The following is a 27922-nucleotide window of genomic DNA, read 5'->3' on the forward strand; positions in this document are numbered from 1 at the left end:
TGGATTAACGCCAAAAAGCAAAATCTGTCCAGTCTTTATGAGATATTTTGCTAACAGACAGACACGGTATACTCCAAGATTTAATGCCAGAATTTGGCTCAGTGCTCAGATGATATGTTGGGGATGACTCTCAGCTACTACCTCACCAAACTTTAGTTCAGTATCTGAACAACTGGCTGAGCTACAGCCATTATTGTGTTCGCCAAAGCTGATTAGCTGTGGCAACCATCTTGAATTGGGTTGACTGTAAAAGTTAATCAGTTGTAGATGTCATCTAGTGGTTATTTTTGCTAACTAACAAGGAAACAAATAAATACAGGTAATTACGTGACTGCATGCCTTTCATGGCAGGATAGATAAGTCGGGTCATGGTTTGTTAAATGTTATTTTGCTTTTAAATGTTTAACTGGTATTAGTTCAAAACCTGGTCCAATGTAAATCACATACTGTCTGCTTTATAATTTAATTGAAATTATCTCTTAATTTTAACAAATGCTAATGGAAGCATCTCCATGCTAATACTAATTGTCACCTCCTGGTTTTTGTTAAGTTTATTTTGTATTCCAGTGTTATCACATTATTTGTTTATAACTGCTACTTGAAGCAGTGCAGTGAACAGTTTAAATCAAGCACAAATATTTCTTTGGTGGGATTTAAGTTTTGTAAGACACAAGGAGGCTGTAGATTCTGAAAGTGCGCACAAAAAATAATGCATGTTGGGTGCAGAAGATGAATCACTCTAACATTAGGCATGTGTGGCTTTTAACTGGGAGTGGAATGTGAAGCACAGAGCTGAGCGAGGACACAGTTTGAAGTCAAGCATTTGCACACAAGCTATTTTCGTTACACTAGTCCTTTTATAGTTGAATCAGCCAGTGTAAACATGGTCTGTTCAGGGGCCCCACAGCAATGAGATCATACTGAGACCAGCTTTCTCCTAAAACTTCCCAGGCATGGCGTTATGACACTGCAGGCACTGTCGGAGTCCAACAGAAGATTGTGGCTGGAGGCCATGGATGGCAAGGAGCCGGTGAGCATCTCTGCCTGTTTATCTTTGAAATATTTATTTTGTGCTGCCTTTGTTTTGGCCACAGCACTTTTTAATGGTCTCTTTGATTAAAAAAAAGAAAAAAAAAATGAAAGGAAGAACCATAACCAAATTATTTGTCACTGGCACCCTCTTCTGGAGGCCAGGAGTTTATTTATTTAAAAAAAATGCTAGAAGCAATATAAGCCTAGCCTTCCATGAAGGAATGCATATCACCCGCCACCTTTTATGAAAAGGCTCTAAAATAAGATCATCTCATGATAAGAAAGAAGGAAATTATAGCCAGTTTAGTCAAACTAAATGACGTTTTTCACCATCTTATGAGATATTACGGAATATGGTGCAGTCTGTTTCTTATTAAAATATTTGTAGATGATTTTCAGATACTATCATATCAAATTTAGCTCAATATATTTAAAATCATTACTTTCTGAAAGTTTGACTGAAATCTGCCCAGTGGTTTATGAGATATTTTGCTAACAGACTTAGTGTGTAGCGCTCTGAGTATGTGCTGTGAATGACTCTCTGTCATAAGGTTCACTGAGTTGTAGGCATTTTGTATTGCTAAGGTTGATTAGCTGTGGCAGCCATCTTGAATTGGGTTGACTCCAGAGGTTATTCAGTTGTTGATGATATATTTTGTACAGACAAATGAACACATGCACACACACACAGACACGGCCAAAAACATTATCGCCTTGTGTGGTGGGCGATACCAAAGATCACCTAAAGCATAAGGACAGTGACATCATAATTTTCTGTCTAAAATCAATTTTAAAGCAATGCATTGATGATTTTCTCCCATATTTTCCTCAGATTTACAACCTGCCAGCCATATTGAGCAAAAAGGAAGAGAGTAAGTGTGCATTTTTTTATCTTTTTAAACCTCTTTTATCAATAAAATACATGTAATTAACATCAGAGTTGACAATAAGTCAATAACAAACAGGCTACCATGTAACCTATAGCTATCTGTGCTCATTAACACAATTATTTGACATTCGCCCACTCAGCTGACACAGTAGAGCCTTCCAGCACAGGGGCTGTGTCTTATTAATCTTGTTAGTTTGAGCACAGGCATAAGGGAAAGCTGATTATTCCAACATGATGTGTAGTTAACCCAGCCACTAATTGACATGTCAACCCTCCTCCTGTGTTATATTACAGCATATCTTAATGAGGCGGGTTTTAACTTCGTGAGGAAATGCATTGACCTGGTCGAGAAGAGAGGTGAGACTTTTAAATCTTGAGGCTTTTATGTGTCAGATCATCTGAACGCAGGGTGGCCTTGATTGTGATTAACAGTAGGCTTTTTGTTCCCATTTGTTAACATGAGATCATTTTTGCTGTGGCGTATGTTTTAACTAAATTGACAATGCTTGTCCACTGTGTTTTTTCGTTGTAACGTAGGCATAAACACGATGGGGTTGTACAGAATCGGAGGAGTCAACTCCAAAGTACAGAAGCTGATGAGCACAGTCTTTTGTAAGTAGCTGAAATTTTAGAGCAGGGGTGTCCAATCCTGGTCCTGGAGAGCCACTATCCTGCATGTTTTCCTTGTTTCCCTGCTCCAACACTCCTGATTCAGAGGTTAAATCACCTCTTCATGTTCTGCAGAAGCCTGTTAATCACCCATTGATTCAAATCAGGTGTGTTGGAGCAGAGAAACAAATAAAACCTGCAGGATAGTGGCACTCGAGGACCAGGATTGGAGACCACTGTTTTAAAGCAGTGGCTCTGAAAGTTGTGGTTAGGATGCCTATGGGGAATGTCAAACACCAAGTGGGCAGGTAAAATGAAAATAAATTTAATTTAAGAATATATTATCAGTAGCGTAATTTCTTGCCATATGTTTCAACATAATGTCAGAGAAATTAAAAATAGCAGTTATAAATTAACATATCAAAAAGGATTAGTCTTTGGTAGCATGGATATCATCTGCCGCTTTGAATGTCTAGATTTTAAACAAAATATGGTGGGTATGAGTCTCAGCTCCTACCACAACAAATTTTAGCTCAATATCTGTAAAGGTTACTTGTATTTAGCCATTTTTGACTTGACTATAGTCAGTTAGCTGTGGCTGCCATTTTGAATATGGCTGACACCAAAAGTTAATCAGCTGTAGATGAACATCGAATATTTAATTTCTGAGTTTCATAAAAAGTCTGTCCAAACATCACGGCTAATTCCAAGGTATTCAGCTAAAACAGACAATGTGAAATCTTCAAAGCATGTATTGAGGATAATTCTCAGCAACTACCACAACCATTTTAGCTCAGTATTTGTAAAACTGCATTATAGCCATTATTGTGTTTTTCAAAGTTAATTAGCCATGGCTGCCATCTTGAATTGGGTTGCCTCAAAAGTTAATCAGTTGTAAATGTACATCGAGTGAATACTTTCTGAGCAGTGCACAATATCATATTTATCATTTATGACTGCTGTTTTTATTCTTTGTAAGAGTTACAGTGAAAATATGCAATGAGCGTTCATTTTGAAATCTAAATTAACATTTGGAGATTATCTAAGGACCCCCATTTGGTGTTTTGTGACCCGCATTGGTGTCCCAACCCCAATTTTAGGAACCACTGCTCTTGTGTATGAACATCCGTGAGTCTGGTGCTTCAGTGGTGTGTTCAAAGTGAGGGAAGAGCTCCTCTCTGTGGCCTGACTGCCTAACAGCATTACATCCTCACCTTATTTAGTTAACCAATGTAATCTTGTTTGCATACATTTCATGCATGTGAATAAGAAATGTTAAAGTGAATTAGGTGCACATGTCTGTACTTATATTTATTTTAGTTTCTCCTCTTTTTTTAAAAAAAGGTACAGTGTTTTTTTTTTATTCAGTCACATAATCTTCCTCCCCATTTTGACATTGGTTCGGTTTCCTCTTTCATGATTTAAAAGCTGTGTTGACGTAAAAAGTAATAATATTAAAATGTGTTGTCAACAGCTTCCAAGGCACCTGTGGATATGGAACTGGATCCAGAGATGTGGGACAACAAAACTATCACCAGCGGTTTGAAGAATTACCTCAGGTCAGCTCGCCCTACTGGCTGCGGCGTGTCCTTAACTGGCAGGAGTCATCACTGCCTCCATAAAGCCTCTTTGAAACCAGCCTGCTGTTAGTCATGCATTCAGTGCCATCACTGACTCACAGAACAAGGTGGCTGCGTCCACAGGGCTGTGTCACCAAATAACAGTAAATCACAGCTGTTCTTTTTTTTTCTTTTTTACCAGATGTCTCTCTGAGCCTCTAATGACTTTCAAGTTTCACAAAGATTTCATCATGGCTGTCAGTAAGTTTTATACAAGTTACAATTATATTTGTTGCTATTTCAGCCTTTAATCATCATTGTTTGAGTTGTTTTTATGCTTTTTCTTTTTCCTTTTTTTTTTTTTTTACAATTAAACTACTTCTGTATACTTTGTGCTATTTCTGTCATTTACATATAAAAAATTATTTTAGCCTACATTTAGCTATTTGCAAACCCTTTTCTACTTTTTGTTGCGATTAGCTTTTAGCTTATGGTTTGCTTGTTTTAACTTTAACTCAGTTTCAGCTTGTTAAGCACATTTCAGCAGTCATTAAACAATCAGCTGTTTCCCAGAAAATGCAATTCCTCTAGTTTACTAAAGAAAATCTTTAATGAAGCAAAATAATTGTGGTGTTATTTAAGGATGTTTGAGGGGAAATGTGTTCATGCAGAAAGATATTAAATTTTATATGAGCTGAATATTCAGTGTAATGTTTTGTTTATCTGTATCTAGTGCAAATATTCTCTTTGAGGATCTTCATTCAGCTCCTGAAAAGTAGGAGAAATCAAACGAGCAAAAATTGAAACAGTTAAACGTCTTTCATCTGAGAAATGATTCCATGCTGCGCACTTCGTTTCTGTCTCATCTCATATTCAACTCAGAAGTAAAATTGGTTTCATTTTTTGTTTTTCTGCACAGCTGGATGGCTCTTTGAATTAAATGTGAAAAGCTGATTTTGTACATGCTCAGATTTATTCATTTTTATAGTAATGTTTAATGGGGAAGAATTTTAAAATACCCTTTTTAGATCATTTACTTTCTCCTACCACAGTCAGATAAAGATATTTCATATGTATTGAAATATATAATTAATTATAAATAGATTTGTTTTGTCCCATAGTGCTTTGAGTGGTACTGGAATCTCAGCAGCCTTAGGTCCGTTTATTGAACTCGGTGGAACTGCTGGTCATTCTTTTAAGTGGTGATTCTGGGATCAAATTACAGCAGCCATTGCTATATTTTCCATAAATTCCATCACTTGGAGAGATTTGTATTGATTGTTCTGAACCCATCTCAGTAGTCACAAAGTAAGAATATTTTTCACAAATTTATTAGGTCTGTATAAGAATAATTTTTCAAGAATTTTGGAAAATTGAAGAAGACAAGGCACACGTCTTATTTATCACCCACCGCCATGAACTTCTGGTAATCATGTAATTGCCTGTGTGTGTTTGTGTCTGTTTGTTAGCAAAATATCTCATAAATAAGTGGACGGATTATAATTAAACCCTCAAAAATAAATCGGCTACATCTACAGTTGATTAACATTTGGAGTCAAACCAATTCAGGATGGCGTTCACATCTAATTAACCTTTAGCAAACACAAACATGACTGTAACTCAGGTGCTTTCACAGATATTGAGCCAGAATGTGGTGTGGTAGCTGACAGTCACTTAGAAAGCATACTCTAACAGATCACATGAGAATCAGCAATATCACAAACGATTTTGCAGTTTTTTTTCAGGGTTTGACCGAAATGACTGCAACTTTATCGTTTCTCAACACAAGATGAGCTTTGTTTAAAATTCCGTCATGAAAGGCATTCCTTCAACAAATGCTCCTCTCATTCAGTTATTTGTTTTCGGCAGAGTCGGATGACCAGAACTACAGGGTGTGTGCTGTCCACGCTTTGGTTCACAAGCTACCAGAGAGGAACAGAGAAATGCTGGAGCTGCTAATAAAACACCTTGTCACGTATGTGTTTCTGTAATGAAGTGGTTACACTGCAGCTTTGGAAAAGGGAAGACAAAAAGGGCTTAAAACTAATTAAACTTTCTCCACCTCCTGTTTTCTCCATGCAGAGTTTCTGCACAAAGTCAATCCAACCTGATGACAGTGTCAAACCTGGGTGTTATCTTTGGACCCACTCTGATGCGCTCACAAGAGGAGACTGTTGCTGCGATGATGAACATCAAGTTCCAGAACATTGTTGTGGAAATACTTATCGAGAACTTTGATAAGGTGAGACGTTGGATTACTTTAGGCGTATGCTCTATGTACACATATCTCTCACTTTAAGGCTTTATTACAAAACTCATTCAACCATTGTTCTTATAGATGCATTTTATGTTTCAGAGAGCAGATGTTTTAACAACACATTTTAAAACGGTTTCAGTTCTATTATGTTGTATTTTTACTGCACTAATTCACAAAAAAAAAAGCCTTTCCCTAAAGAGAAATCCAACAATTCCTTTTGAGTAAAGGCTTGGCGAGAGCGGTGAGAAAAAAAATAGAATGTTTAATGGGAAAGAAGAAACTTCTGGCAGAAAGAGACTTGCAGATAACAACCATCTGTCTCAAGCTGGCACCACCTGCAGTATCTTCCAGGACAACATATTAGACATTGTCTCAGCTGATAAAGTGTGGGGTGTAAAACATTAAACATTTAGTTGCTCCCAAAGGCACTTTATTTGTGCTTTTTTTCTTGAAAGTCACTTGAAATATCGTTCAGGGCTTAAATGACTAATTTTTACTTTTATATGTCTGATTTTGTTATATTTGCAAATATGTTAAAAAGTGCTCCGAGTGTATTTAAAAAGCTGCTTATAAAAAGTTTAATTTGCAGTAGTAATTGATAGCATTTCCATTTGTTGATGTCACAGTTTTCATTCTTTGCAAGCAGTTTAATCGTACTGGACTTCACTGGTTTCAAACTGTAGCAGTTGTGCGTTTGTTTTGAGTGTTCAGTGCTTCTTTCTGGCCCTGCAGATCTTCCACCAGGCTCCAGATCCCAACGTGCCACTGCCCCAGCCACAGAGCAGACCCGGCTCCCGCAGGAGCCGAGCCATCTGTTTGTCCAAGGGCCCTCGCAAACCCCGCAGTCTTTACACTCCAACGCTGTGCCTGGCAGATGCAGAAAGTGAGTACCAGACAGGAAATGCTGCCACGGCTCATCACAAACCTGTCAGAGGCCTTTAATGCTTCTCAGACATTTGCACCTATTTATAGAATAGTTCTTTAAGAACTGTTTGTTGTGTGAGTTTTTTTTTCTTGTTTATAGTTTCTTCTATAGACTTTTTTAGCAATCAAACTACTTTGGCATACTTTGCCAATGTAAAACTTTACCCATTCAAATATCAAAACACTTTACTCTAACAGGAATAATTATTTAACTTTTTTTTTACAATTTTCTCCATACAAATACATGAATGTTTTCAATTCCTTCAAAATATTGTCCTCGTTGAAATCTGCTTCAGCGTATTTGCTCTGTTTTTGTCTTTTAATGCTTTATTTAGGTTTTAGCTGCTGTTTTGATCATTTTAGGTTTTAGCAAGAATTGTGCAAAATGTAGCTATTGGCTACAATTGTGCAAATCTTAGCTTTTGAAAACTGTTTTTATTAACTTTAGTTGTTAGCCACTGTTTTGCTAATATTAGCTACTATCTGCTAATTTTAGCTTTAAACTAAAGTTTAATTATTTTAACATTTAGCTAAGGTTTTATTGATTTTAGTTTTTAGATACTGTTTTTTTTTCATTATAGCTAATAGCTACAGTCTGGCTATTTTTAGCTACTGTTTTGTTGAATTTTAGATTTTAGCTACACTTTTACTAATCTTAGGTTTTAGCTATTGTTTTGCAATTTTAACTTTCATTGTTTTGGTCAAATTACTTTGTGTTCTGTTCATTTTAGTTTGTGTTCTGATTGTTCGAGCGTCTGTTTTGTTTCAGCTTTTGTTCTGCTGGTATAAACTTGTTTTGCTTAATTTACTTTAAAAAGTTTCAGCTTCTTCAACAAAGTTTAACAAAGTCATTCAGCACGCAGCATTCACACTGCATTTTTGCAGAAAATGCTGTTTTTTCTGGTGAAGTGTTTTCTTGTTTGTTTCAGTAAATCTGTTAATTCAACAATGCGGGTTTTAATGAGGGCCTTGCATGCCTTCCTTCTGGTCCCTGCATAGGTGACACTTTAAGCAGCAGTCCAAGCAGCACTCCTATGGGCAGCATGGAGTCTCTGTCCTCCCACTCCTCTGAGCAGAACACCTCCTCCAAAGCAGCTTCCTCCAGACAGAAGATGAGTCAGAGCAAGTTGGACCTCCTGCCCCAGACGTCATCTCATCTCTCAAACGGCCCCAGGAGCATCGTGTGTGTCAGCAGCCCCGAGTCCAGCTCCAGGGAGGACACGGGACGGACAGATGGAGAGTCAGAGGATGCTCTCAGCCTGTCCTCAGTCAGCACAACACCAAGACTGTCCCCTGCACCCAAAAAAGCCCCCCACTGCAACCCTGACCTCAAGTCAGCACTGCTGAACCGCTCTGCTTCTCCCTCGCTGAAATCCCTGCATGTATCTGACGGTAGGATGGGCTTTGTTGTGATAACAATAATTTGGTGCGCATGCTGTTGTGGTCAAATTTTCAAAGAGTTTTAAAGTTTTACAGTTTCCATTTGACTTGAGCACATTTTAAACAACAGCATGAAAACATTGCTTTCACTTCTTATTTGATGAGTTTCAATGAGCCGTTTTAGTATCCAAAATGTTGTGTCTTTGTGTCATTTACAAGGAGGCTCAAGTTATCTTGTGTGTCTCACCCTCAAGGCTACAGGAGCAGCTCTGGATCTGTCCAAAGCTTGTTAACACTGGAGAACAAAGACAGTCTAAAGCCCTCAGAGCACCCAGACCTTCCACCCAAAGTAGTGATCCGCCGCAGGATGGACGGGTCCGCCAACAATGGCTACCAAAGACCAGGATCAGTGTAATGACATTTATAAAGCTCTTCTTCATTATGAATTACTAAAATGAATACAGATGAAGATGTTAAATGTAATGACAGTCAGTAAATCTTTAATTTCTTAATTTTATTCATACCTTTATCACTTTATTATAAACGCAGTGTCAAAAAAGCATCAAAGTATTTATCAAGCTTAATGTTTTGCATAATTATATGTATATTTATTACCCACCGTCAAAACGTGCAGGCAGACAATGTTTTTGCCCTTGTCTGTGTATTTCCATGTGTTTGTATCTGTCTGTTAGCAAAATATCTGTCTAAAGACACTTGCAGAGAGTAATCATTGGAAGCACATTTGATTCAACAGGGCTGCCACCTGATGTTTTAAAACACAAAGATGACAAATATTGGCCTAAAATCTCTTGTGGTAACAGCTGAGAGTCAATTATGACACATAATCTGAACATGACGCCTTGCAGTATCATATTAGATAACTCAAAATGTTATTTTTTTAGGGATCGACCAAAACAGCTACAATTTTGTCATTTTTTTGTGTTCCTTCAAAGAATGCTAGGCCTTTGATTTTTAGAGTTTGGGGCCATTAATGTTTGACAGCAAGTGATTTACAACCTTTTTTTTTGTTTAGGGTAATTGGCTTTATCACATACACAATGATGTATTAGATATTAAACAGAAGACATACAGTATAAATAAACATTGAACAACTTAACTGTTTAGTTAATACATATTAGTGTGAATATGGAGCCATTCAGTTTAATGGGTTTCTGTAAATTTACAAACCAGTGAGTCTTGTGTATAAGAGCTTAGCAACTATTCTTTCTGTTTTCCTTCGTCTTGTTCCCGCGCTCCCTTCTAAGTCGTCTCCCTCCTCCGTTGTCTGTTTATGAGCATTGATAGGTTTCTAAAATCAGATGAGTATGTGTTTGGAGATTTATGTCTCTGCGTGCTGGTGGGAGAGCTGCCTTTAATTACGTTCTGCCTGCTCTGAGGTTGATGTGACCCAGCAGCAGTCTGCGCTCGCTCTCCCGGGACCGATAAATTGTTTGACTTGTCGTGTCTGAGGAGCCACTCACACGGTCTCCAAGACTTTTCCCTGTCTAGCACCCACCCGGCTCGCCCTCGGCTCTGTTGTGCCCTTGACTCCTGGGTTATTGTGCATGGGGTCGAGCATATCTATGTTATACAGTTACCTCTGCTCGGCACCGTTCGGCTGAGCCTGCCTGGAGGAAGGAAACCTCCCTTTTTGTGTCATCACGCCTCTCACTTCATTGGAAACAATGTGAAACGCTGGCAAGGCAAAGTGGACGGGTTTGTTTTGGCCAAAAAAGGTTGGCGAGGAATAAGTTTCTCTCTGAGGCAGTACTGTTGGTTTTATAGACTATAAATTATTAACTGTTCCTAAATGTTTCATTTGATTACTGAACATATGTGTCTTTCTGCTGAAGGTACTCATTGCAGAGTATAAAATCAAATGAAAAAATCATCCTGAACTATATCAAATGGAGCAGTTTTAAAAGAGTTTACTCCTGTGGTTTTCCAGATATATTGATATTTAATCCAATAGTTTTTCAGATATGTTGACATGCATTACTGAAATGCAGGTATGCACTCAATGTAAACAAAGCACTCGACTGAATCCACCGAAAGCCACGTGGAAGGTCACGATTGACCTACATTAGGCTGGCCGTAGTCTGTAAACCAGTATGATAGAATTGATCAAGTGTGGAATCTCAGGTAGATATTTTACGTGAAAATATAAAATAGAATCTGGTGCTAAAGAAAAGAGAAAAATGAGTAATCAGTGATTTTGCTTACAATTTTTAAATTCAAGGACACATTTAGCTTCTATAAGAGAAAAATCTTGTTTCTTACTATATATATATTTTTTTTTTTTTAAACTGGTCTTCACGAGTTTGCAGTGAGAACCTTTAAAGTGAATTTATTATTGTCACTCTCACCTGATAAAGTTGACTAAGTTTTGTCTCTCTTGTGGTTTCAGGGTTGCTGCCAGAGCCCTGTTCTTTGAAAACCCCCCCTCCCAACAGTCTGCACCAGCTGGAAGGTTCTGTGAAAGCATGACAAGATCTACAATGATTTCTGCTCTTCTCTTTTAAGACAGACATTGACATTGTTTGTATTTTTGTTTGCTTTGTAGAGATGCCAAGGCAATGTACTCCTGTGAGGCAGAGCACAGCAATGAGCTCAGCTTCCCCCAGGGGGCGCACTTCACTAATGGTGAGCAAACAACCAGAGAAAAGCTCCTCTTTTATGTTTCTGCAGGACGGTTCATGTCAACAGTTGTGCACAGACTGAGTTATGTGTCTTTAGCATTGTGACAGCTTACATAAAACACGTTTTTAGAGTCTGGGAGACACATGAAATCAATTTGCCTCCATATGTTGCTAGAATTCAAACCTCTGGATTTTTTTTTTGGTTTCGTTATTATTTGCCTCTTGCTTCTTTTCCTTTATGGAGAGACGACTTGGCCCATAACCAGTGCAGTCAGGTCACTGTAACCTAGTGATGGAAGGCACCGGTGCCTGTTCCCTGTTAACACAGCCAGCAGAGCCTGCAGCCAAACACAAAAACGTCAACAAATGCTCCCTTCCATTTACAAGCAGGCAGATTGCTTTTATTACTCTCTACATTAGCAGGCCATTTTTCTCTTTGTCCTTATTCAGCATATCAGAGGTTGATTGTGTTATATGTTTTTATAAGCTTTTTTTTTTCTTTTTTTTAATAAATTTCATCAAGTGATTACCTTACTGGTGGTGGTTTTTTTCTGCTTGTGTTGCTTGTAAGCTTCTGAACAGTAAAATATATCCCTGGAACTGACTTTAAAGATCAATCTGACCCTGAATTGGCAGTATGTGTTCCAATTGGAAACACAGACAGAGTAATTCTCCTCAGCTGATACAGACTCATGCATCTGGCGCTCTTTTCTCTGAGACCTAAGGATACTTTTCTCTCCTTTTTTTGTCTTTTAGTCTACCCCTCCGTGGAACCAGGCTGGCTCCAAGCAACATACGAGGGAAAAACAGGTTTAATCCCAGAGAATTATGTTGTTTTCCTGTAGCGGATGGTACACTTACCATTTTTTTCATGGCATCCATGGAAAAAAATACACAATGTTTATAACTGTATAACTTTGTGCTTTTTTAAAGGATATCTAGCAGGGCAGCGCAGTGATGGTTATAGCAGACCAAAAATGATACCTCTCTTTCTGAAATTATGTGTTTGGTGAATCTGCAGAGATTAGAAGGAAGCAGAGATTACTGTAAAACATAAATATAGAAACCAATCACTGCACTGATTTATTTGATTAGCCTACAAAATCACAAAAGCATCATCACCTGTTACAGATATTTTATTTTCAGAAATACTATGTCACTTCTGAACTTTCTGTTTTATCAGCCTTTTTTAAAAACGTGTTGCCTGGTGAACATTTTCACTTACTGTAACTGAACAAGCTGTGATTTCAGATAAGAAATGTAATCTATTCCACAAGCCCAATTTAGAAAAAAAGTTTGGACGGGGTGTAAAATGTCAATTAAAACAGAATGCAATGGTTTGCAAATCTCATAAACCCGTTTTTAATTCACAGTGAAATATAGTAAACATGTGAAATGATGAAACTAAAAAGATTTATTGTTTTTTGAAAAAAAAAAATCATGGCAGCAACACATTTTAAACACATTTGGATGGGCAATAAAAAGCTGTAAAAGTAAGAAACTGCTGGAGGAGCATTTGCCACTAATTAGGTTAATTGGCTAATTAGTAAGAGGACTGGTTATAAAAGCGAACATTTTACAGAAGCTGAATCTGTCAGAAGTGAAGAAGGGCAGAGGTTCACCAGTCTGTGAAAAACTGCATCTAAAAATAGTGGAACAATTTCAGAATAATGTTTTTTAGTAGACAATTGGGAAAACTGATCGTCCCAAAGATCTGGAGAAATCTCTGTGCACAAATGACAAGTGGGTGGCCGTGATGTTTGGGCCCCCAGGCAGTGCTGCATTAAAACCAGGTTCTGGTTCTGTTCTGCTTAGGAACACTTCCACAGATCGTTGTCTGAAAACACAGTTCACCGTGCCGTCCACAAACGCTGCTTAAAGCTCTATAATGTAAAAAAAGAAGCTACACGTGAACACCATCCAGATACGCTGCTGTCTTCTGTGACTCTAAGCTCATTTAACTCTCTTGAAGCCCTCAAAGAGAGAGAGACAGAGAGAGAGAGAGAGAGAGAGAGAGAGAGAGAGAGAGAGAGAGAGAGAAGCCCTTGTAAGGCCACAGGAGGGTTAAAATGGACCAGAAAACTATTCTGTAATCAGACAAAACAAAATTTGAAATTCTTTTTGGAACCACAGACACCATGTTCTCCATACTAAAGAGGAGAGGGAAAACCAAGCATATTATCAGTTACTTAGTTCAAAAACCTACCTCTCTGATGGTATAGGAGTGCATTTCTACCTATGGCACAGGTGTCAAACTCCATTCCGCGGGGGCCAAACTCCTGCATGTTTTAGATGTGTTCTTGCTTTAAAACACCTGGTTAATATGGACGACTTGTTGCCGTGCTCCTGGAGAACTTGATGATTTGGTGAGGAGGTAATTAAACCATTTGAATCAGGTGTGTTGGAACAGGAAAACCTAAAACTTCCAGGACAGCGGCCCACGAGGCCTGGAGTTTGACACCCCTGGGCAGCTTATACATCTGTAAAGGCTCCATCGATGCAGAAAGTATTTACCAGTTTTAAAATAATAAATGAGCCCATCTAGCAAAAAAAAAATACAATAAAGGAGATCCAGGACTGTTGAACGGCTAGAATCCTACCTTAAACCGGAATGGGACAACATTCCCTCCAAAACCTCCAGCAGCTGCTCTCCTCGGATCCTAGATGTTTACAGACTGATGCTTCACTGTGGTAAATATGACTCTGTCCAGAGGTTTTTGAGATGTGTTGCTGCCATAAAATTCAACATTATCTTTTTTTCCCCCTAATAAGTTGTACAATTTCTTAGTTTAAACTTTTGATATGTTTACTCGTCCGATTGTGGATAAAATATGGGTTAATGAGATTAGCAAATCAATGCAGTTTGTTTTTATTTACATTTTATACAATGTCCCAGCTTTTTTCAGAATTGGGGTTGTATTAAAATTTAAGCAATACTTGTTTGCACCTGAATGTTTATAGACTGATCTTTGTTTATCCACTGAACCTGCCGCTACACAGTACTGTACTGTACAATAATCATAAGTTCATTTCTATAAATGTTTATAATTATATTTACTTTTTTTTACCTGTTTATTACAACAGTACAACATCAAATATATTCTACACATAAAATATGTTTTTAAAGTGTTATAAATGACTTTTAGATGTAGTATTTCCCTTAATTTCTGCTGTGGTGTGTACTGTAGTCTCTGGTACACTGGTGTACTAGTAATGACAACTACACAAGAATTATTATACTGTGGCAAAGAAGACATTTAATACTTAATTAATTCATTCCGTCACAAGATAAGTCAAAAATTTGTCTCAAAGGTGGACGTTAGTCATACAGTTTCATAAAATGTTACAAACAAAGAGAGAAAAAAGAAAATAATTTATAATCTTTTGGTTTTCACTTATTACATACAGGAAGAAAACTGCAAAGTAAATTTTTCTCTGATTGCCCAAAATGTATTTGGGAGTGGATTTGACATCTGGCGCTTGCCAAGATCATGGTGTTCTTTTTCCATTTACATTTCGAAGAATGCGAGGTGTCCTTGAACATCGTTGCTGGACTACTACTCCCTTACAGTAAATGAGTCTGAAGTGGCGTGCCACGGAATATGTAAAACGCTGCACATTTTTCATGCTGACTGTCTGTTACTTTGCAAACATCTGCTGTATCTTTATATAAACAGATCAACAAATAAACAGAGTGAATCATTAAACCTGACCACTACATTTCTTTGTACTGACAGATAATTTAGTTACTCACTGATCATATAGCGAGACATTAAGGCCTTAGAGTTGTAGGGATTTAATTGTTTTCTTGAAAATAACTGAGGCTTATTTCAATTTAAATATAATCTTTTGTACTTATCAGCTGGATAACTCAAACATCTTACCAACCTTAAGAGCAATCTGGTGAAAAGATATGGAGGAAAACTGGGATTATGAGGCAAGATTTAAAATTGACTTATCTCTATGGTGATGGACTGAAATGAAAGAGTTTTGTTTTTTTATGAATGTCACTGGCTTGAATAAAATCTTTCAAATATATCTTAATAATATATGTCATTGTTTAAACTAAATCAGATTTAAAATATATAAAATACGCTCTGTTTTAAAAATAAAACATTTAGGACAATCTATAGTCTTGGTGGGAATGTGTTCTTGGTTGTTTTTTATTTACATCGTATCATAGTCAAGATTTTGTTTTTTTTTTTCAGTTTCTATGTTGTAAAAAATTATTTTTCCAATATACAGATACAGATAAGTTTGTTTGTACACTTTTGTTAAAGATTTGAAATAACTCAAAACTGATAAAATATGAAAAAAATACTGAGTCAGCTAAGCAAAATCAGTTGTTGCTTTTGAGTTGTGGTTTAACAGAATTTTAAAAATAAAACTAATGAAACCGACCTTGACAAAAAGTAACATGTTAGCTGAGGTAACTAACTCCAGTAATCAGCACCACAGGTGTCTTCAATCTTGAAATCAGTCAGTCTGTTTATTTAAAGGGTGAAAAGTAGTCACAGTGCTGTTTGGTATCATGGTGTGTGCCACACTGAACATGGAGCACAGAAAGCTAAGGACAGAGTTGTTTCAGGAGCTTAGATGGAAAATTATTGACAAGCTTGTTAAAGGTAAAGGCTTTAAGACCATCTCCAAACAGCTGGATGTTCCTGTGACTACAGCTGCACAGATTATTCAGAAGTTTAAGGTCTACAGGACTGCAGACAACCTCCCTGGACATGGCCGCAAGACGAGAAGTGATGACAAATTGGGGCTGCTTTGCTGCATCTGTCATAGGGTGTCTTGAATCTGTGCAGTTTACAATGAAATCTCAAGACTAGCAAGGCATCCTGGAGTAAAATGTGCTGCCCGGTGTCAGAAAGCTTGGTCTCAAATGCAGGTCATGGGTCCTCTAACAGGATAATGACCAAAAACGCAGCTAAAACACCGAAGAATGGCTAAGAACCAAACTTTGAACTATCCTGACACGGCTTCTTTTTGAGCCCTGATCCTGTTGAACATCTGTGGAAGGAGCTGAAACCTGCAGTCTGGAGAAGGAACCCTTCAAACCTGAGACAGCTGGAGCAGTTTACCCTTGAGAAGTGGGTCAAAAATACCTGTGGACAGGTGCAGAAGTCCTAAAGAGAGTGTCATAAAGTGCTTGATTGTAGTGATTGCCTCAAAAGGTGCAACAAAGCATTAAGCTAAGTGTATCATCTTTATTTGTCAAGGCCATTTTCATTAGTTTGTTTTAAAAGGAAGAAGCAATGTTTGATTTTCTTTAGTTGATTTCAGCTATTTTTTCCCAGTTATTACTTCGGCAGTTTCAAGTTGTTTCAGTAACCACTGTGGGGTTTTCTTTTTTTAAGGACAGGGTACAAAAGGTTTTTCTGATATCTAACCAGAATTTCCTTTCAGATTAGGAGTCTTTCTGCTGATACTATAAATAAATTCCATTATCTCAAGTAAATTACAGTTTTTCATATCTGCTTCACTAAGAATGTAAAATTTCTTTAATTTTCATTTGTAATTTATTGTCTATTTTTGCAACTGCAGTACAAAAATATCAGTATCTCTGATGTTTTTACTGTTTCTGCTACTAATATGTGAACAAGTTGCACAGTGGCAAATGTTTGATACACAAGAGGAATACAGAGGAGCTTTTTATATTGATGCCTCTGAAACTTTAATATTTGCAATATGTCTCTCCTAAATGTTAAAGGAAAAAAAAAGTTTGTTTTGCTTCACCCCAAGAAGCAGAGGCATTTAGCAAAGTTAGACGTCTCACTACATTAGTGAAGAATCCAGTATCCTGCAGGGAAAAATCCAGTCACAGGAGCTTTGGTGTTGATGCTCGAGTCTTTACTTTGTGTGGAATAACAGGGGTTTCACCATCCCTGCCAACACCTTAGGAAGCTGGGAGGCAATGACCTCTGACATCATCTCTGGAAACTCCACCTTCAGGGCATCCGCCTGGATGAAGGTGCTCAGACAGAACAGGTTGACCTTTTTCACTATCTGTTAGGGGAGAAAAAAATACATTTTTTATCAACGCTGGTGCTCAAGAAGACACAAACGAAGACTAATTTGCTCGTCTCTGTGAGCCTACATCGTGCATGGCGTCCATCAGTTTGGTAAGGTGGTAGAATCGCTGGGAGCTGGCCACCACGCTCTTCTCCTTCATGTGGATAGCTCTGGAAAGCTCCCGTATGTAGTTTTGTCTCATTTCCTCAAACGCAGCCTGACTTTTGAGGCCTTCAAGAGGCACTGAGAGCAGACAGGAAGCATACAAACTAAAAACATCTCCAAACATCATGTAACATTCAGATGTAGGCAAATAGTAATAACACTTTGACACTTATGTAACTCTTTCTGTCAACAACTACTTACTTAAAAGAAACATGCTGCTATTTAAGTGTTTTTTTTTTTTTTTTTTAAAACATGTTTTTCAACTAATGTAGAAAAAGAACTTGATAGGAGTTGCTACATAAATCTTTTCAAGGTCTAATCTTGTTCAGCACTCTTTTCCATTCAGCCCTGCAGGCGATGGTCATCAAAGCTTCACCTTTCTGTTTGCAACACTGTATCATGACTGCGGTTGATTAAGAAGTAATAATGTCGAAACGAACAAGTGGGTGACCTTTACCTGTGTTGAGTAGTATTATGGCTTTCATACAAAGAAATTCCTCACGGGTCACTTGCAGATTTGCAAACTCCTGTGGAATAAACTGTATCGCCAGACAGAGGTCATATATTGGAGATCTTCTCATTTGTTCCCTGAGGGATAAAATATGAAAAACTTGTGTTTATGGACACAAAATAATTCTATTTTATTTCTTTTTCTAGATGTGGTAATTCACAATTGAAATAATCTTTTGTCATGAATCAAAAGCATATGCTAATTGCCTGTAAAATGAAACTAGCATTCCTTGAATTTAAGGCTCCCCACATTACATGCTAAAGTTTAAAACAACGTGTAAGTGCTCAGAGTATGTGACGAGAACGACTCTCAAATACTACCACACCAAATTTATCTCAACATCTGTAAAACTGACTGAGTTCTGGCCAATTTTGATTAGCTGTAGTTTCATTCAAATCTGTCCAGTGGTGTACGATATATTGTACTAACAGATGAAAACTGGGAATTACATGATCTGATGATGGATGTTAATAATGCTTACTTACTGACTAAGAATCAGATCGGGTGCGAAGTATAAATATTCACTAGTGACATTCTGAAATGAGCGCCAACCAAGAGAGAACACCATCAGGTTCATCCAGGAGTACTGGATCAGGGTCATCTGATCGTTGATGTGAAGATTACGAAACCCTTAAAAAGGAAGCAAAATGCCATGTTAGAGAATATTTTTAAAACGTTTATTTTTGCCGGCTTCTTTCTTTCAGCTTTCTTCTTTCATGGTCAGCGCAACCTTTGTTGTAACACTTTGTGGCACATTGGTTTTCCCGTACTTGTTCTTGTAATTTTCCTGCCACACTTTGAGATTAGAGTTTTGAAAATCTTTCCTGTGACTAATAGAAATTACAGTGCCTATAAAAAGTATTCACCCCCTCGGATGTTTTGTGCTTTTTATTGCTGTCATAAATCAGTGACGGTCAACATAAATTGGCCTTCGTTACAAAACTAATTAAAAAAATAAATAAATAAAAACTTCTTCAATGTCAAAGTGAAATCAGATTTCTACAGAGTAATGCCAGTTAAATAAAAATATAAACAGAAAATAAATTAGAACAGTCATTTTCTGCAATCATTTATTTTACATTATATATTGTTATTCCATCTGTATTACTTACATTAAAAAAAGTTTTTCTTGTTTTTTTGGGGATGGTGTAAAGAAGGCCAATTGACTTTGACCATGATTGATTTATGACAGCAATAAAAGCACAAAACATACTTTTTATAAGCACTGTATTTATGTACTTAAAGTTGAGACTGTCGGTGAGGCCTCCTGCTGGATCCCCACAGCAACAAACGTGGCAACCCTGAGATGCAGGGAGTCGTTACCTGGCAGGGACTTGGACCACTTTACAATCCACAGCAGCTGTTTCTCACACAGCCTGTTGAGACTGTTCAGCAGAAGATGGGGAACTTCGGGCTGGGAGGCGTCGTAGCCAGAGTACACAATCTCCGGCTCGATGTTTTCCAGAATGTTAATTATTTGCTGGGAGAGCTGCATCTCGTGGATGCCTGGTACACAAGCCATGGAGGTCAAGGCCTGACTGTCGCTGGACATGGCCAAATGGGACTGGAACATCAGGGACGGAGCCAGCCCAAAGGCTTTCAAGGCTCCAAAGCGCTTCAGCTTTCTGCCTGTGAAAGAAAAATAAAGCCGTTTTAGATCAGATGAAGAGGTGCTTAATTTCACTGACATTTAGGAGTCTTCTGATTGGAAACAGATCTTGTTTTATTGTTTTTCTCTAAGCTCTTTGAATACTTTCTGGGATGCCAAGAATGATTTAATTTTGTTGCTTGGTTCTAATCAACAAATCAAAGACATAGATGGAGTACTGTAGCTTTGTTCCTAAAGAAATCCAAAAGAAATAGTACCTCCTAGCATCATTCCTGCTTGATAGCACTTTCTGAGGCGACATGCGGGGCAATTTTTCCTTCGAATTTTGTCCACAATGCAGTCATTTCGCCCGGCGCAGAGATAGCTGTGATGGCCTGTTGAGGGAATGGATACAGACAATGCACACAATTTTTAACAGCGCTTGATTTTTCAAATATGCTGGGAATCGGAGGGGAAAATGACAGGCAGAAAAGTGTAGAGGGGCTCTCGACTATTAGCATGGCTACTTCACTCCGCGCTAAGGCAGCATTCTAAAAGACCTAAGGAGGAAAATTAGATAGAGGCAAGGCTGTGAGGACAGAGTGACATGGCCGTGGTGAGACATAGTGGCTCTTGCTATATCTCACACTGGAAGATAACAACAATAACAACAAAAAAAAAGCCCAAAATGAGGAACATGGTGTACACGGTTCAATGTGATACTGTTACTAATAACCTTTAACAACTACCAAAGAAGGTCAAGAAGCGTTTTGTGTAAACCCTTCTGTGTTAATATTCTACAATGAAGTCATTTGTTTAGAACAACGCCGACAGATTAACAAAAAAATAAAACAGGAAAATAAACATTTATCTTGCTTCTTGGAAAATGTTTATAGAGAAACTAAGTGGTAAAAACTGGTAACAGAAAAATCCACACTGGACAGGTGAGTGTCAGGGAAAGAGAAAAGGTAAAAGAGGGGACTCTAATGATGGGGCGTGGGGTCTTTTTTATTTTTCATTATATTTTCCACTAAATTAGACTTTTGAACATTTATAAATCTGAAGTTTATGTCAGAATCTGAACTTCCAAGTCAGCTGCTTGGGAAGACTCAGCTTTTAGTCAATCTGCTTTTCCATCTAGGATTTTTAAAGGAACAGTCTAGTCATTTTTGAAGTAATGTTCTGTCACAAAAGTAACAATAGTAAGTACCTTAACAGCCATGGCATAGGTCACAGAGTATCGAGACAAGGACAGAAGTCTTCATCTAAACTAGGCCAATAGCTGTCCAAGTGAGGAGCATTTTTTTGTTTGTATTTAGGTTTTTGAAAACAACTCCTCCTCAGAAATGATATGCTCTTTGTGAAAGGACACTGTATCAGCTAATAATGAACCGCTACACTTCTGCATGATTTGTTTGTTTAGTTTGTTGGTGTATTTTCAGTCTAACTCTGTGCAAACACGAACACTGTTTGGTTGCTGTATCAGAATAAGTTAAGTAAACTTTTGGCTGACTAGATAAACTAATCAGGAGGACTGATACATTCGGCGTCCAGCGTTCTTTCACACCGGGATGACATTTATGAGAAAAAAATTGTTTTATAAGCCTGAAAAACAATATAAAAACAGGCGAGTTATTAGCCTAGCCTGGTTGGAGATTTCTGCCCGTTTCTTCATACTCTGTGCTCTGATTTACATCACGGCTGATCAGGATAATCATTTAACAGAGCATCAATTCAGAAATGACCAGACTATCCATTTAAGGAATGAACACATCCTGATGTTTTAAAAATGTCAATATTTCCAGATTTTTCCTCATAATGCCAAAAACTGCTGTAATTTTTTCACAAATTATTGTTATTGAAAATTATGTGTGGTGTAATTGGAGTAGTAAGTAATTAGAGAGTTAAAGATTAGTGTTATTTTAACTTTGCATTCATGTTTAATGGTCTGTTTTGCACCTGATTTGAATGGGGGAGGGGGTTCTTCTCAGTTTACTGATATAAATTAGGCACATCACGTCTTTTTAAGCTTTACTGTTCTTTAAATAAACTAAACTTGAAACATGAAAGTTTAAGTGGGCTCATAATGCCTTCCCTTAGGAAAAGGCATGAAATAGTTTTATTCACTAATATGCCGCATTAATAGTCACCTAAACAAAGTTGCCAAAAAAAATTGAAAGTTGAAATAAAAAGAAATTAAAGTGGAGTAAAAAAAAACTGGTAACAAGATTATTTGAAAAATAAAAAGATATGGAAAAATAAACAAGGTTGAGAATAACAACTGTAAATCTTATCAACTGTTTTTAAGATCTAGGCCAGTTCACCAGGAATAACTTGGAACATATGGGCTTAAATTAGTATGATATGGCATTTTATATATAGAGAGAGAGATTTTAACGTTGACAAGACAAACTGAAAATGTGAAAATATAGCCAGTTTCTCACAGAACAGTTCAGTGTGAAACTGGAAGATCTCTCATCTGTTACTGACACCAAATATGTATGATATCTTTGGTATCAACCAAGTCCTCAGACACGATACTGGTTTCACTTGCCAAACAACTTTGTCCAGAACAGCCTTCGAAAGATAGCTGTGCTACCAAACATTCAGATATAGAATAAAAGTAGGGCATGTAAAACTAGAACAAATGAAAAAGCAGCTCTGCAATTTTCGGATTATGTTGAACAAAGACTTCAGAGCTCGAAATGACACCTTGGGTTTGATTAGTTCTCTGTTTCTCTCTCTCTCTTTGATATAGTTAAACTGTTTTAGAATACCAATAAGCTGCAAGTTATTGTTTGACCTACTGGATTTAATTTAAAATATTATCATAACTCTGTTCAGTCTGGTCTTTTAAAACCAAAACCTTAACTTAAATAAGTTTAGACAATCAGTCTTACAGAAAGAGAACGTTTTTTCTCATTAGTGATCAGTATATTAGAGCTACATTATCATATTGTTAATTTAACACGATTTAACACAGAAAAATAATGTTTCTTTGGGTTTTTACCCAAAGAAAAAATGCTTAGCGATTTTCAAAGGTTGTAGTACATGAGGAAAAATGGTTTATTGGGCGTTGTCAACTACATCTTCATACTTCATCTACAACACGGAGACCAAACAATCTGATATTTTTAGGTGTTTAAGAAGAGCTGATCACACCCTTGCTGCTGCTGCTCCTGCTTTATGGGAAAATGTACCTCCTCGTGTAAGAACGGCTCAGAGTTTTGAAAACGTTAAGGTGCCAAGGCCTACCAATGCCCACTGGCACTCCACTTCAGTGGAGATTGGCAGCTTTATGTAGTCCCTGTTTTTGTGTGGGTGTGGGTGTTTTATGGAATGTTCGAACAGCTTGTTAAGTTCTCCCTCCTTATAATTACTAATGTCACCTTTTGTGTTTCGAGTTTAGTTTCATGTTGTTGGTTTTTTTTTTTAGAAAACCTTTACTGAACGGCGCTTTGCTATAAGAAGAAAACTTGGCATTGGCGTTTAAACATGTACTGTCAAATGGACATGACAGAACTGAGAATTGTTTTAATGAAATATAAAGTATTATGTAATATGCATAGGTTGAGATTTCAAGAAGAGATTCGTTGTTGGGAGTTGCCATAAAATCGTAAAACAGATGCCTATTTGATCATGTGGTATTAACGTTTAATTAGCGATGACTAGCTGAACCAGTTTCCAGTAAGCTGCCAAAATGCTTCCTGGATCAGGAGTGTGAGCCTTAACTCTGCAGCACTTAAACTGTCTGCAGTTTATTTATTTATTTTTTATTACCCGTGGTTTTATCACTTCTGGAATAACCCCAAAGCAAACACAAGGGCTGGGTCAACATTTAAGAGGCAATGGGAACAAAAGCATAAAAAGTAAAAGCCCTAGCATTCCTTGAAGGAATAGATATTACCCACCACCTTTCATGTGAGTCTTTTAGACTAAGACCTTCTTGTGTTAAAAAAAATGACAACGCATTTTGGTCAGAATTTGAAAAATACATCACGTAGAATCTCAGGCCATATTGCAATAAAGATTCATATTATCTGAGAGTTCTTGGAGAACGTGTTGTTTTAAAGTATGTGTTGGGGATAATGCTCAGCTACTACCACCCCACATTTTAACTCAATAACTACTTGAGTTGTAGCCATTTTTGATGTTTTCTAAGGTCAGCTGGATGTGTAGTGGCCATCTTGAATTGGGTTGTAGATGTATAGCCAGTGACTACTTTCTGAAGGTTTCTTTCTGAGATATTTTTTTTTTATTCCGATGGTTAATGAGAAAGTTTTTAACTCAGATCTTGCATGTTCAGTCAGAGCTCAGGGCTTCCTCGGGGGCCGCTCTCCTGCATGTTTCAGACGTGTTCTTGCTTTAAAACACCTGGTTTAAATGGACGACTTGTGGACGTGCTTCTGGAGAACCTCATGATTTGGTGAGGAGGTAATTAAACCATTTGAATCAGGTGTGTCGCAAAAAAATCTAAAACTTCCAGGACAGCGGCCCTTGAGGGCTTTAGTTTGACAACCCTGTCTTAGAGTATAATCTGGGGATTAGTCTCAACTACTACCACACCAAACTTTAGCTCAATATCAGTGAAACTGACTGAGTATTACCCATTTTTGTGTTTGTCAAAATTGCTTTGCTGTGGTGCCTATCTTAAACCGGGACGACTTCAAACGTTAATCAGTTGTAGATGTCAACCCCGTGATTACTTTCTGAAAGTTTCATTAAAATCCTTTTAGGGGTTTGTGGGATAGTTTGCTGACAGACAGACAAATGAACAAGAACACATAGATACAAGAATAAAGAAAATACATTATGACCCTGCCTTCGCCTTCAGTGCTGGGCGATGATGAAAAGTCCTACATGTGCTTGAGCAGATCTGGAAATCATGACTTTCTTTGCTCACCTTCTACTGCTCTTTTGAAAAAGACTTTGCAGCTTCCGCAGGTCAGGACTCCATAATGGCAGCCAGACGCCTCATCACCACAGATGACACACAGTCTCTGAGGCTGCATCCTGAAAGAGAAAAATAATACACCTTGGTCATGAGTGCAGCTGAAACAAGTAAATAATAATTCCTGTTTTTAGAATAACTTCTGCTTTCTTCGATTTGCCCCTTTAATGGTTAATTGATCACTCCTGAAATCAAGACTATAACTCTGTCACTGAACATATTCCGGAGCTAATAATTTAAATCTTTCTTTTTTTACCCTGGGAATGCAGAGAAAGGTGACGGGTTCCTCTGAGACGGGTTCTGGTTCTGGATCCCGTCGTAGCTGCTGGCTGGGAACGCGTCCTCGGTGACGCCCGCCGACCAGAACTGCGGCTCGGCCGGGGAGGTGTGCATCTGCCAGCGGGCCAGCGCGTGCTGCGTCCCGCCGTCGAAGCTGATGCCAGCCTTGGCAGACAGAGCGCACCTGGAGTCGGCCCTCACCGGGCTCACGAGCTGCTCGGGCGGGTTCAGGTCGATGAGGAAGTTGGGGGAGCCCTGCGCCTCCAGCCCCGCGCGCGGCGCGCTGAAGCCGCCGGACTCCCCCTCTCCGAGCGCCAGGTGCGGCTTGGTGTCCGCGTCGCAGCAGGTGTCCAGGGCGGGCTCGAACCTCGGACAGGGGGCGTCCATGATCACAGAGGGCTCCTTTTCGTCTTTGATGAATTTACAAGAAGCCCCGGAGGTGGAGGACAGGCTCAGGCTGGCGCTGGGTACGCTGTCGGACATGGCCGCGCTCGTCCGCTGAACTTTGACAAAATCTTCCCACTGAACATGGTCGTTCTTTACATATTCACTGTTTCGGTCGTAGAAGTGTTTGGCAGCAAGTGAAGCGTCGAGAATGTTACAGTCTTTGAAAACTGCGCAGTCGCCGCTTGGATTCAGACCGTGGATCAGCGCGCCGGCGTTTCCAAAATTACGCGAAGAGGGCAGGCAGCTCAGAGACCGGGACTCGACAGCTGGTTTGGAAGCGGACCTGCTATAACCAGCATCCATCAGCTCACTTACTCTTGAATCTGTTGAATCGGCAATCGAGGTGGTGCTGATGGCGCTCATCTTCCCATTTATTTTGTTTTCCATGTTTTTTCTTTCCTCCTGAAGCTCGACGCGCACGTCCTGCTCGCGCCAGGGGCTGGAAGGTGTGTGATAAGTTACAGCTCAGAGACCTTCCTGTAATCCTCCTCCCTGTCAAAAAGCTCCGACTCTCTGTCTCTTACATGGAACACGGGCTGGACCACACGAAATGTGTTGGAGCTGGTTTAAAAAAAAAGGAACAAACTTTTAGTTTTTTATGTCAATCAGAGCGCAGACATTCCAAACTATAAACCGGGTAAATTTACACAAACTAGAAGTCCATCCGGTGTTTGTCCGTGTCATGTTGTCAAAGTCCAATGAAGCTCCTTCTTCCTTCGCAGAGGTCCAATATTCCTCTTTGTGGCTAAATATCCAATTGTCCAAAAGGGTGGAAAGGAAAAAGAAAAAAAAGTCTGAACTGAATCCCTGCAGATCTGCGTGTGGAGGACAGTAAGGCTGCCCTGACAGCAGACCCGAGGACTGAGTCTTCCAATCAGGACACTTTCAGCGTCAGGGACCATCAGTCTCCGCCCTGCTGTCCTCAAGTCCAACAAAAATCAGCCTATAGAAAGTATTGAAAAGGGGAAGTCCACTTTTTAAATGATCTTAAAAGCCATTCTCTGTAATCCCACTAAACTTTAAAAAATAAAAATAAACTTGCACATTCCTCTGAACATGCCCACACTAAAAACTGCTGGGTTAAAGTTGTTGGGTTGTGTTGACCAAATACTGGCTGGACTTAGTGTTGCCAGCTTTCAGAAACTGAAATAAGAAACTCTGGCTGGACGGGGTTCCGCAGAGGAAATGGGAACGCTTTGTCAAGATGTCAGATTTAGTTGAGACACCATTTCTACTAAGAGGGATGTCGTCAAGGAAAATGCAGTTACCAGACACATGTATCCAGGCAAATGTTAAAAGAGTTTAGAAAATGGCAAGAATCAGTGTCAGTGCTCCTTTTTGCTTTTAGCTAGTGTTTTGTCCCTTTTAGCTTGCTATTTGCTCATTTCAGCTTTTAGCCAGCTTTTTGCTACATTTTGCATTTATCTAGTCTCGTGTCACTTTTAGCTAGCATTTTGATTCTTTTATTTTTAGCTTATGTTTTGCTTTTTTTTTTAGCTTCTATCTGGTGTTCTGCTTCTTTTATCAAATTTCAGCAGTCATTCAGCACTCAGCATTCATCAATCAATCAATCAACTTTATTTATATAGCACATTTTAAGAACCACAGAGGTAGCCAAAGTGCTGTACAATAGATAGATAAAAACAGTAAAAAGGAAATAGATAAAACAAATAAACAGATAAAAAAAGTTTCTATAGTTTGAGCTTGAAAGATGCAGTCACTTAAAAAAAACATTGTCCAATTTATTAGCCAAAAAGCAGCTTAAATAACATACTTCTTACTATCAAAGGAACACATCTTTTTAGTTTCGAACATGGGGCAATTCCTGTTTTTAAAGGATAGTTGGCAAGTTGGAAATGATCCGTGTCATTCTTCAGAGTCTGTCGTCTGCTTTATGATGTAATGAGTAATGGTAAGACAGTAAAAGCAACTTTTAGGATGTTTAACCTGGTTGGCTTTGCTAACAGCACTGGTTTGTACAAAAGACAATGAGTTTGGTTTCTTAAAATAATATTAGTTGGTGCAGATGTACCAGAACTGCCTCAGGCTCCACCAGAGGTGCTACAGCTAGCTGCCGCCTCTGTTATTTGTGCTGCAAATAACCAGAGAATTCTGTACAAATGATAATAGAATGCATATCACCCACTGCACTGCCTGCCAAAGTTTAAACAAATATGTTGTGCAGTTTGTTAATGCTGCATGTTGGTGTTAAGGGTGAGGATGAACTACTACCTCACTACAATCTGGCTCAACATCTGTAAGACTGATAGAGTTATAGTCATTTATATGTTTGCTAAGGTTGTCCACATTGTGAAAAAAGGTCCTGATCATACAATGTTTTAAGAAAACTGTGCTGTGGTGCTGTGTAGTTTCCTCACTGGAATCACCTGATTTACTTTTCTGTTATCCTAGTTAGAAGACAGAACAGGTTTTACTATTCAAGTTAATCAGTCAAGTATGGATGTTGCTGATGCATGCAGTCATGATGCACATGCAGTCCTTGGCCCTATCTCCTGCGTCATGCTTTTTGACAACATCAGAAGGGATTCTCATGCTGTGGCCCACATAATTCTCAGATAACAATGACACATTCATATCTGGAGGATGTGTTCTTCAAATGCTGTAATGGCCTAGTTTTCTCACAGGACCTTTATCTGCAAATGTGGTTCACCGT

The 27922-nt window shown here is 38.4% G+C and overlaps 2 protein-coding genes across 6 annotated transcripts in view; one reads left to right on the forward strand and one right to left on the reverse strand.

The window, feature by feature from the left end:
* Positions 1-12802, forward strand: part of LOC108236019 (rho GTPase-activating protein 42) — a 95743-nt gene extending 82941 nt beyond the window's left edge. For 2 of the 4 annotated variants that reach the window (XM_017416429.3, XM_017416431.3), the window contains 14 exons: positions 952-1030; positions 1865-1904; positions 2216-2278; positions 2459-2533; positions 4005-4089; positions 4292-4350; positions 5959-6064; positions 6172-6331; positions 7079-7229; positions 8258-8662; positions 8905-9061; positions 11058-11120; positions 11214-11293; positions 12046-12802. In XM_017416429.3, coding sequence (XP_017271918.1) covers positions 952-1030; positions 1865-1904; positions 2216-2278; positions 2459-2533; positions 4005-4089; positions 4292-4350; positions 5959-6064; positions 6172-6331; positions 7079-7229; positions 8258-8662; positions 8905-9061; positions 11058-11120; positions 11214-11293; positions 12046-12134 — 1612 coding nt within the window. In that variant the 3' untranslated portion in view covers positions 12135-12802. The remainder of the gene's footprint in view (positions 1-951; positions 1031-1864; positions 1905-2215; positions 2279-2458; positions 2534-4004; positions 4090-4291; positions 4351-5958; positions 6065-6171; positions 6332-7078; positions 7230-8257; positions 8663-8904; positions 9062-11057; positions 11121-11213; positions 11294-12045) is intronic. The other 2 variants (XM_017416430.3, XM_017416432.3) reach the window with 1 other exon arrangement.
* Positions 12803-14200: 1398 nt separating this feature from the next.
* pgr (progesterone receptor) lies at positions 14201-26358 on the reverse strand. Of its 2 annotated transcripts, XM_037979434.1 has the most exons (9): positions 25896-26358; positions 24779-25809; positions 24475-24584; positions 19850-19966; positions 19307-19612; positions 18469-18613; positions 17930-18060; positions 17393-17550; positions 17146-17301 (listed from the first exon to the last, which is right to left on the reverse strand). In XM_037979434.1, the coding sequence occupies exons 2-9, from the start codon at positions 25633-25635 to the stop codon at positions 17146-17148; spliced, it is 1980 nt and encodes a 659-aa protein (XP_037835362.1). In that variant the 5' UTR covers positions 25636-25809; positions 25896-26358. The 2 variants fall into 2 exon arrangements, with proteins under 2 accessions (XP_017271946.1, XP_037835362.1); XM_017416457.3 differs by lacking the exon at positions 25896-26358 and having other exon boundaries at positions 14201-17301; positions 24779-25635.
* Between the last annotated feature and the right edge of the window lie 1564 nt (positions 26359-27922).

Source organism: Kryptolebias marmoratus, linkage group LG2 (genome assembly GCF_001649575.2).
Source record: "Kryptolebias marmoratus isolate JLee-2015 linkage group LG2, ASM164957v2, whole genome shotgun sequence".
Taxonomy (NCBI): domain Eukaryota; kingdom Metazoa; phylum Chordata; class Actinopteri; order Cyprinodontiformes; family Rivulidae; genus Kryptolebias; species Kryptolebias marmoratus.

Excerpts from the sequence above, each read along its gene's own strand:
- pgr (XM_017416457.3), bottom strand. The coding sequence starts at position 25,635 with ATGGAAAACAAAATAAATGGGAAGATGAGCGCCATCAGCACCACCTCG. Across the intron at positions 18,614-19,306 it reads GTGGTCCAAGTCCCTGCCAG|GGTTTCGTAATCTTCACATC; the intron begins GTAACGACTCCC and ends TTCCTTTTTAAG. Across the intron at positions 17,551-17,929 it reads CATAATACTACTCAACACAG|TGCCTCTTGAAGGCCTCAAA; the intron begins GTAAAGGTCACC and ends GTCTGCTCTCAG.